At 39.8% G+C, this 9,825-nt stretch overlaps 7 protein-coding genes across 7 annotated transcripts; 4 read left to right on the top strand and 3 right to left on the bottom strand.

Moving 5' to 3' along the window:
- Positions 1–647: 647 nt before the first annotated feature.
- NEHOM01_2378 (minor histocompatibility antigen H13) lies at positions 648–1,787 on the bottom strand (the record flags this gene model as incomplete). The annotated part of the gene is made up of 1 exon (XM_051491254.1): positions 648–1,787. One exon carries the CDS (start codon positions 1,785–1,787, stop codon positions 648–650), a length of 1,140 nt encoding a protein of 379 aa, XP_051347214.1.
- A 393-nt stretch (positions 1,788–2,180) lies between these two features.
- Positions 2,181–3,101, bottom strand: NEHOM01_2377 (uncharacterized protein; the record flags this gene model as incomplete). The annotated part of the gene is made up of 1 exon (XM_051491253.1): positions 2,181–3,101. The coding sequence occupies one exon, from the start codon at positions 3,099–3,101 to the stop codon at positions 2,181–2,183; it is 921 nt and encodes a 306-aa protein (XP_051347213.1).
- A 362-nt stretch (positions 3,102–3,463) lies between these two features.
- NEHOM01_2376 (Ras-like protein gene family, member A) lies at positions 3,464–4,033 on the bottom strand (the record flags this gene model as incomplete). The annotated part of the gene is made up of 1 exon (XM_051491252.1): positions 3,464–4,033. One exon carries the CDS (start codon positions 4,031–4,033, stop codon positions 3,464–3,466), a length of 570 nt encoding a protein of 189 aa, XP_051347212.1.
- A 40-nt stretch (positions 4,034–4,073) lies between these two features.
- Positions 4,074–5,717, top strand: NEHOM01_2375 (uncharacterized protein; the record flags this gene model as incomplete). The annotated part of the gene is made up of 1 exon (XM_051491251.1): positions 4,074–5,717. One exon carries the CDS (start codon positions 4,074–4,076, stop codon positions 5,715–5,717), a length of 1,644 nt encoding a protein of 547 aa, XP_051347211.1.
- An 815-nt stretch (positions 5,718–6,532) lies between these two features.
- NEHOM01_2374 (uncharacterized protein) lies at positions 6,533–7,642 on the top strand (the record flags this gene model as incomplete). Its single annotated transcript, XM_051491250.1, has 1 exon — positions 6,533–7,642. The coding sequence occupies one exon, from the start codon at positions 6,533–6,535 to the stop codon at positions 7,640–7,642; it is 1,110 nt and encodes a 369-aa protein (XP_051347210.1).
- A 27-nt stretch (positions 7,643–7,669) lies between these two features.
- NEHOM01_2373 (ubiquitin-conjugating enzyme E2 A) lies at positions 7,670–8,140 on the top strand (the record flags this gene model as incomplete). Its single annotated transcript, XM_051491249.1, has 1 exon — positions 7,670–8,140. The coding sequence occupies one exon, from the start codon at positions 7,670–7,672 to the stop codon at positions 8,138–8,140; it is 471 nt and encodes a 156-aa protein (XP_051347209.1).
- An 826-nt stretch (positions 8,141–8,966) lies between these two features.
- NEHOM01_2372 (uncharacterized protein) lies at positions 8,967–9,825 on the top strand (the record flags this gene model as incomplete). The annotated part of the gene is made up of 1 exon (XM_051491248.1): positions 8,967–9,825. A coding segment is annotated over one exon (859 nt), but the record flags the coding sequence as incomplete, so codon positions are not given.

Genomic DNA, 9,825 nt, shown 5'->3' with positions numbered 1-9,825 from the left:
AGAGTCATTCCCATTACCAACCCTACTTATACAAGCCAACTCACCCTTACTATCTTCAACCGACCCACAAACAACATTCAACACCACCAATAACCCAATAATAACCTTCCACATAAGTATTGTAGATAGATAATTCTCATTTATACCTAGAGTGATTCGACTTTTGAGATAAGACATATTCAAAATGAAATAAAACCCATTAAATAATCAATTCGATTATATCAAATTTCAAAAGAATTGGGTTGGTGTTGGTGTTGGGTTAATTTAAGATGTTATAAGTATTTAAGAACTGTATAACACTATAGTACGAAAGTTGGGTTAGTATAGATTAGGCTCTCTTTATCGTACGTCATCTTGAGATAGTCTGTAAACTCAGAATATAAATACTAATATGAGCTTGTGGTTTCTAATTCAAGAATTTAATCGCATTTGCTGCGATCAGTGCCAGGCCGACAAGTATTACAGAACTATGCTCCTGTAGATAACTCACTTTAAAGTGGAGGCCGGCGAGGACACCACACCAGTCAAACCCAAAAGGTTAACTATCTCTCTGCCATATACTAATCCAATAAACACATAATTTAAATCAAATCCAAGTCTTACTAAATCTCAATCCAATACGCATTCAATTCACTTTTTACCTTTTATTAGTTGTTATAATCGATAAAGGCCTTTGTTTTGCCGTGTAGATAAGCCCCAGCTATACTACCACCCGCAATCAATGGGCAGATGTAAAGAAGAGCAGGCTGTCCCGATTCAAAGATCATTACTACCCCAAAGGTCACGACTAAAGCAAGAATATAAGCTATAAAACCAAGAATCCAAACCCAACGGGCCTTTTCCTTAATGGCAAACTCCCGGGCCACTCCTAAGAACAGTCCAGGAATAACAATATCACCTAATCCAATCATACTAGCACCTTTCTTCCCCCAAGGATAAACGATCTTAATCGGCAAGTCTAAATTCTTAGCCACGCCAATCATAACCGGTGTGCAGAAGACCCAGAAGATATCATAAACAAAAAGCAGTCCTAACAAGAGCAGAACAGTCTTAGTCGAGTCCGGACGAATCTCCTGCAGCCCCGCAATTGAAAAACAGCAAGCTAGAATGTTAGCAAGACCAACATTCTTGTTTTTGATATACAAGGCATTCAAAGCTACACTGATTCCAAATAAGAAGATATTCGGGAGTTGGCAAACTTCAAGGGATACATTTATAATGTCCTTCTTGCAATCCTTCAATACTTCTCCAATCTTTCCAGCCATTGATACTGGTGCATCTGTCTTAGATGGTTCTTCACTAGCACTAGTTTTACTAGTAGTTTTACTAGTAGTTTTACTAGTTGTATCGTTAGTGGTTGGTTTAGCAGTAGGATCAGCATTAACTTCATTAGGGGCCGCAGTACTATTAGTATTAGAAGAGGCATTGTTAGTCGCACTAGCTCGGGTCTTTTTCCCTTCTTTAGTGGCTGGCTTTTGAGCCTCTTTCTTGGCTCGCCAATAAGTATTGACATAAGCCTGTACTGCGTTATAAATGGCTTGTTCGGCCTTGTAAACCGAAAACAATCCGGATAAAGAGAAGATCACTCGGAATATCGTATTAAGCAACTCTTTAGGCAACATCTTTAAAGCCACAAAGAGTCCAAGAAGCACTGCTGATCCCAAGATTGGGAACATTTTAGCATCATCCATTGACATACTTTCCTTCCGTTGAGTAATGGGCACAGGACGAGTTCCCAGCCAAACTAAACCAGCCGATATCGAAATAAGAAAGACACCACTTAACATTACACAAAAAAAGAACCTCGATATTTATACTCTTCGCCATGTTGTTATTGGTATATTTAATCAAGTATTAAGTTGAATTGAGTTAGTGTTAAGTTGAGTTGAGTTAGTACTAAGTTGGTACTAGGTTAAAAGATAGTGAGATTGTTATCATATCAAAATACAGCACAACAAAACACAACATAAATTAACCCAATACATAATTATACACACCCATACATAACTATACACACCCATACATAACTCAATACTAAACTTGCTAGAATACTGTGCTAATTCATTACGATCTCGCTTTATTTGGGTTGTTATTAGAATGGTACTGGTTGTACCTGCCAAGGCATTAAGACGTATTAAGACATACTAAGATGTACTAACTTGCCTTATACCGGACTAATACTACTGAGAGTGCTTGAGGTACCGAGCAAGTGGGTTGGTGGGTATGCCATGGAGCCGCATGAGAGCCTCTAAATGAACGGCATTGGCACGAGGCATGCGTGATACCAGCCGAATAAGACTGTCGGCACAACCGGCATGGTAGTCTTCTAGGGCTTCAGTTAGTTCAGGAATATCAGCACTTTTTTGGAAGTGGCTTTTGATTCGGTTTTGATAGTAGATAGTTCTTTGGAAGGTTTTCATTTCCCGACGTAGAGTAGGCGCTTCCTCACCATCACGGTTGTAGAAGAGAATTTCACGGTTCCGACGAAGCAAACCATCAGCCGGAATACTTCCATGCTGCCCATTCAAAGCCAGAACTTGTGAATCCACTAAAACTCGCGTCTCAGGATCAGACGGGGCCAAAGCTTTCAAACTACGCACGAACTTTTCCTTATAAGGCAAGTTTTGAAAACACAAGTTATAAGCCACTTCATTACGCATATTCTCCTCCAAACCCTGGGCCCGACTACTACACTCACTTATTTCCTTCACCCATTTAGAACCCGTGCCAGCAGCAGCTAAACCCAAAGCAGCCGCATAATTAACCAAAACGGCCTCACTCTGTGGTAACTCCGCCGCTTCAGCTATAGCACATTCATACCGATCCAAGGCATAATAAGCCTGCATACGAATACTAGCCCAACATTCACCTTTCTTATGTTTAGCCGTCTTAAGCACTGCTCCATACTTCCCTAATTTGTAGTAGCAATAAGCCTTAGCAAATGAGTTGTTCTTAGCTAGATGCAAAGCCTGCTCATACTGCTTCAGTTCAAGTAAAGCCACACACTTCTCATGCGCACTTGCTTCAGGATGGTCCACAATTCCTAAATAGTCCTTCTCTCGTATCAAAACAGCCAAACTCTTACGACTAACCTCTTCCATACAAAAAAAAGAACCAGATCGTCTATAGACTATCCAGCGCCAGGTTCAGATAAGATAAGCTAAAATAAATGCAAATCCCAACCTCCTCAACCCATTCCATTCCTTTTATCGTCTTCCATCCATCATTTTGACCATTTTTGACTATTCCAGGCCAATTTCCCATCAACTAACTTAATTTTAGCTAAGATGACAACAAATTGTTATTTTCGGAATTTTCACCTCCCCAAAAATTACCCAAAAAGGAAAATAATCACTAACTTTCCCAGTCCCTAAAAATCCGACTAAACCCAATACTAACTCAATACTAACCCACAGAACCCCACCCAACCCACAATATCCTCATAAAACCAACTAAATACTACTCAGGCAGTTCGACACCCATTACTCTTAGCCTTCTTCCTTTTCCGGTTCATCAATACATCCACGGCCTGATGAAAGACCTCCTCTACATTCTGACCCGTAAATGAAGAACACTCTATATAAGACCGGGCCGATATGTACTTGGCCATCTCAATAGCTTTCTCCTGCGTAATCAAATTGGCATCGGATTTCTTGCGCAAATCAGCCTTCATCCCTACCAAGATCCGCGGTGTCCGCTTACAGAAATGCTCAATCTCCTCATTCCATCGCTCTCCAATACTCTCCAAAGATCGCACTGAGTTCAAAGCAAAGCATACCAATAACAAATCCGTATCTACATACGATAAAACACGCACCCGATCATAATCTTCCTGTCCCGCCGTATCCCAAAGACTCAATAAAATCTCCTGCCCAGTGACGTCATCACGATAAGTCACTTCTTTCTGGTCAAAAACAGTAGGAATATAGTTCTCCTCAAACTGGCCCGAAACATACTTAATCAGTAAACATGTTTTACCACAATTACCATCTCCAATCACTACAATCTTCTTAGTTGCCATAGTACCATCCATATCCTATTAATTCTTTGTTTAGACCGCAAGATTTTTATAGATGCCAGTGCGTGGCCTAGAGCAGGAACTAATTGAGAAAGAAATAGCCCAAAGACTTACTGTTGAAATTTTGGCGAAAGAGACTATCGGTATAGATGGAAGTTGGTTTGCAAGAAAGTACTCTTCTTTTCAAAGAAATAGACAAGTAGCACTCTATGGAGTAAATAGAACAATCTTATCTGCAGTTGAACAAATAATTGCAGCCTTATCTAAGATAGAGAGTAGAGTTGTCTGGATTTGGAGTGGCATTGTACCACTAACGGATTTAGGTAGGAATCCAGCACTGACCAATCGTATCGATAAATTAGAGCGTGGCTGGAATCAGTATCGAGCTAAGGAAGTTCATCTGGCCCAGAAGACTTGGAATTCAGCAGTGGGGTACGAGGAGACCAAGCGTATGATTAATCAAAAATTATCGGAATTGGGAGTAGAGATAGTTAATGCACCCTACTCAGCCGCTGCCCAGGGGGCGTATATGGTCCGGCAAAGGTATTTAGATAGGTTTTTTGGGACGACTGATTACTTTTTGTTTGCAGGGGCTGGTAGTTTGATTTTGGATTTTGTTTTTGCTGATCAGATAAGAAGAGGTGGTGTATCTCATGTACGTGTAGTAGGACATGCTGCTTTATGTAAGGCCTTGGAAGTATCTGGGCATAAACTAAGTGAACTGCTTTTATTACTGGGTTGTGAATACTGTCCGACTGTGACTGAGTTTAGTGTGGACTTTAAGTTTGAGAAGGTCAGACAGGCCTACTTAGCTGAATCGTCTGGTTTAAGCTGGTTACGGAGTAGTAGTGGGAGTAGTGGGGGTCAGGAGTACTTGCAGAAATTCTTACGGGCTAAAGCTTGTGTGGAGTACCATCCGGTCTTGACTGAGAATGGGAACTTAGTTTGTTTGAAAGGTGGTGAGCCGCCTAGTGATTTAGATCTTATTTTTGGGAAGCGATTGCCGGATAGGGCCTACTTAGACTTTGCTAAGGGTAGTTGTTCCTTGGAGTACTTGCGCGGTCTGGCTTTTCAAGAGATGTACTTGATATGTCCAGATGAAGTGTTTAGAGCTATTCGTGGACTGGTGGATGAGTTGTACCGAACGGGAGTTAAGTTTGTAGTGGAAGGTTTAGAGGGCCGGAAGGAGAGGGATGCTTATGTATCAGCGCATGAATCGGGGGTGGGATTAGAATGGAAGAAGGAAGTTGGCTTGGTGGATGGTTTATCAGAGGCGGTGCAGATCTTGATTTTTTGGCTGGCTAAGCAAGATGTAGGTTTATTAGATCGGGTGTTTGTTTTTAATGCGGTTTGGGATGAGATAGAGTACCAGGAAGAGATAGATTGGAGTGTTTTAGAGTTTGTGGAAGGGGCTAAGTTTGGGCTGGATGTAGTGGAGAACGTCTGTCGGCTGGGAGGAGGAAGTGCTAAGGAGAGTGGGAGTGAGATGGGTTTAGATCCAGTGAATGGATGGCGGATGGCTGGAGTTCTTCAGAGTATTAGGAAGAAGAAGGAAGTGCCTGGGGAGGCTTTTAAGTACTTGAATAAGAACTTAGGGTTTTGTAAGGCTTTACTTCGTTTTTGTGATAAGAATCCGGGGATAGCTCCGGCTTTAGCTAGTGATCTGGCTTGTTTAGTAAGGGCAACTGAAAGGAAATAAAGCAGCGATTATCTGTAGATTAACCAATAAGTTGTGAAACTAGTGGGTAGTGGTCGGGTTAGTTACTGGCGGTATCTCTATCTTTGTTTTGATTTGACAATAAAATCAGGATTTGATCCAGGAGTATGTTTAAGCAAGTAAGATTAGGGTTAGTATTTTGGTCTGGAGTTGGGTTGGGGTGTTTAGTCTTGGTTCGGCCTTTGCGTGCTGAGGAAGCAGTTAATGCGAGTTTTAAAGTACCTACTAGTCTTGATGCCACGTATAATGCTCCTACTCAGATAGTGAATAATTGGGCTCCTCCTACAAATCCGTCTATTCCAACCTGTCCTGATAATAATCCTTAATCAATCAATAAAGTCACATTAATACAAGTTGAGTTATGTTAAGATGGTATTGGGTTATGTTAAGATGGTATTGGATTATGTTAAGTTGGTATTAAGATGGTACTATTGCTATCTTAAATATAACATAACTGTAGTGCAGCCATACGACCACTATCTAAACCAAATACAAACCAAATACAATCTAAACCCAAACCAAACACAAACACAATACCAACACAATCTAAACACAAGCCAAATTAGTTTTGCATATCTTATCTACAATTCAATATGACGTCATCTCTCACTCATACCTTTATTTACTTAATAAAAGACACCATTTATCTCAAGGATATCTTTATTAGAGTATGTATTAGTTAAGATGGACTTAGTATTAGGCACTACATTAACATAGCATAACATAACTTAACTTAATGTTATCTCAATTCAATTCATTGGAAGTATTACCATATGGGGTAATTGTAAAATTTTACGATGGCCCGTAACGAGAACTCTTCTAATAATCGCCCATCTAATCGTTCATCTAATCGCCGGATTGGTTTTGGCGGTAAAAAGAGTGAAGAACCCGCCCTTGACCTGGAAGCCAGTGATTATTCAAGTGAAGGTGATTATGAGCCCGCTCAGACTCCAGAAGCAATGGAATTAGATAACGATGATGTTTATAATGTGCTAGAAACCATTGAACTTGAATGGCCTTCTTTAACAGTTTGTTTGTCACACGACCAGGAAAGTGTTTATATTGAAGCAACCCCCGATCAGTCTCCTTTGGTTTCAGAACTCACTCAACTTTCCATTGATATTTCGCGACCTTCTCGTAAATCTATCTCTAAACTAGCTACACACCAACTGCCAGCCCAAATCAATCGAGTCCGTGCCCAACCCAATCACATTGTAGCTATCACTGATCAGTCCTTATCTATCTTTACCAATGATATGCAACACCTGAGCACTAAACCCATTAAAGGTGGATTTGCCCTGGCAGTTACACCTCAGGAAATCTTCTATGGTAATGGCTCCCAAGTCGTTCTCGAGAATACACTGGAAAAAGATGCTCCTCAGACTATTGCCACACAAACACCTCAACCCAATCCAATTGATACTCAGGCCACTGAAGTCTTCTCACTCTGTCCTTTTGCAACTAACACTGCCTTAGTTGCCACTACAGCCTTATCAGTAGCTGATTTCCGATCGGGCGAACTAACCCAAATCTACCAAAGTACAGTTGACATCAATGCCGTAGCTTACAACTCCGAAAACCACATCATCATTGGTGATGATACAGGAACACTCACTCTCTTTGATAAGCGAGCTAGTTCTATTTTAGAAACTATTTCTTTCCATCGTTCACCTATCACCCATTTAGCTTTTGCCACTCCAGAAGTCTTTGCTTCTAGTTCTGATTGTGAAGTTGTTCTTTGGGATACTTCCTTTACTGAAGAATGGGAGTACCATAAATACTTAAACTTCGTACACCAAGGACAAAGATACTACAAAGACTTTGCTTTTATTGCTGATAATACTTTAATAACTACATCTTTAGATGGTTTGTGTCTTTTCACACCGGGAGTTTTGATAGAGGAGTAGAATAATGTCCCAAAAAGGCAAATTTTTATGTCAACTCCAAGTAAGCGACAGATCATGCGCGATATGAAGCGACTTATCGATGAGCCTCTTGATATGATTATGGCCGCTCCAAGTAAAACTGATATTATGGACTGGCGAGCTATTATTTTTGGCCCACAAGATACTCCATTTGAAGATGGCGTTTTTGAATTAAAGATAAGATTTACTGAACAATATCCACAACATCCTCCAGAAGTTATCTTTATCTCTGAAATGTTCCATCCTAACATCTACAAAAACGGAGAACTATGTTTGGACATTCTTAAAAACAAATGGAATCCAACTTATGGCGTTGGTTTAGTCTTGCTTTGTATTCAGTCTTTGCTAAATGATCCCAATACTGAATCACCAGCCAATTCCGAGGCTTCTGAACTGTATCTAAAAAACAGACCAGAATATATCAATCGAGTCATGGCTACAGTTGAGAAGTCTTGGCGACAACCAGTTGGACACTCCTAGCCAGTAAGTTCCAGAGCCAGTCAATCAAAACGGGTATTTAGACTCTTTTTCAGCCCAATCATAATAGGACTATCGCCGTGTGTAAGAAGAATAAAGAGATGGCATTAAGTTTATCATTAAGTTTATTGTAATATCTAGTTGGGTTAGTATTTGATAGAGTTGAGTTAGTATTAAGTGTGGCACGCCGAGCATGAAGCTCGTCCCGTTTGAAATACAAAAGACCTCGGCATGTGAGACTTGGAACTTATCTTTATTGAGCCAAAGTACCAACCAAATGAGTCTCCTTTCTGTCTCTAGGACCAGGAATACAACCTTTCATCCCTAAGGGTAGATTTAGAAGTGGGTGGTGCTATCTTTATTCGACTATACTTACTCGAGAGTTTTAGATAAGCTTTTATAGATTAGATGGTGTTATTGGGTTGGATTGGATAGGGTTAGTATTGGCCAACACCGACTCTATTAAAGACGTTTCTTGAGACGAGTTAGTATTGATTTGTTAAATAAATATGGTTGTGTGAGGATGACGTCATATTGAATTGTAGGGTAGATATGTAAAACTAAATTAGTCGAATCAGATTGACTCTATTAAAGTTGCAAGGCGTAATTAGCTGGTAAAACATTAGGTAGATCTTTGGGTTGGGTTAGTAGTGGTCGTATTGGTTTAGTATTAGGCTGGTATTGAATAGATATACTTAGAAAGTAAGTCTTTTTGATATTCTACTAATTTAGAGAATTTGCTTGGCTAAGACTAGAAGATCTTTGATATTGATATAGTATAGTCTATATATAAAAATATAAGATAGCAAATTGCAAAATGAACAAAGGCATGAATAGATACTCTTTGAATGTTTATCAAGTAGTTTGCTTGGTTATTGGTTTGTGTTGTGTCTGGTGTAGTGCTGTTAGGAATTCAGATAAGATGGAGTTGTCTGCTAGATTTAAAAGGCCCGTGTTAGCTAGAAATAGTCAAATAGTATCGGAATATGATGAGATAACCAATGCAATAGACGATCTGAAATTCGTAAGGAATACACTATCAACGCGAATAAATCAAATAAAGCAGGGCCAACAGAGCCGCGAGGAAACAGAACGAAAGGCTTATGAGGGCTTGGAGTCAACCCAATGCAGTCGCAGCTTCCTTGACGAATTAAAGGATATATTCGGACCGAGGAAGATTATGTTACTATCTCAACTAGTTAAAATAGAAATACAACGGCAAAGTCTTGATATAATTACCCAACAAATGGAACAATGGTTAGAGGAAAGCAAGAATACCCAGATGCAACCGGGACCGCGAATAAAGAGCATATGTAAGCTAGCAAATATAGTACAACAACTAAAACAAATTAAGAGTGACGCAATGGACCCACAAAATCAATCTCCGAATGCCGAAATAAGCATAGTTGAAAATGGTCTAATCGCAATAGGTGTCCAATGCAATTCCCATGAATTAAAAAGCCGAATCAAAATGATCATGATAGAAGAACTAAAGAAAATACCACCTAAGATTGATACGTTAAACTGGGACGATATAACTCAAGTTATAGATCCAGTGATAGATCAATTATTGAAACATGATGAACCCAAAAGCCGCGACAACATATCTAGGATAATTAAAGAAACGCTAGCTCAACTTGATGGTACATCTAAAAACATGGAAGTCAAAAGTGAAAGTGAAAGTGAAC

This window comes from Nematocida homosporus (genome assembly GCF_024244095.1).
Source record: "Nematocida homosporus strain JUm1504 chromosome Unknown 4473, whole genome shotgun sequence".
NCBI classification, from domain to species: Eukaryota; Fungi; Microsporidia; genus Nematocida; species Nematocida homosporus.
This window is presented reverse-complemented; position numbering and strand designations above follow the sequence as displayed.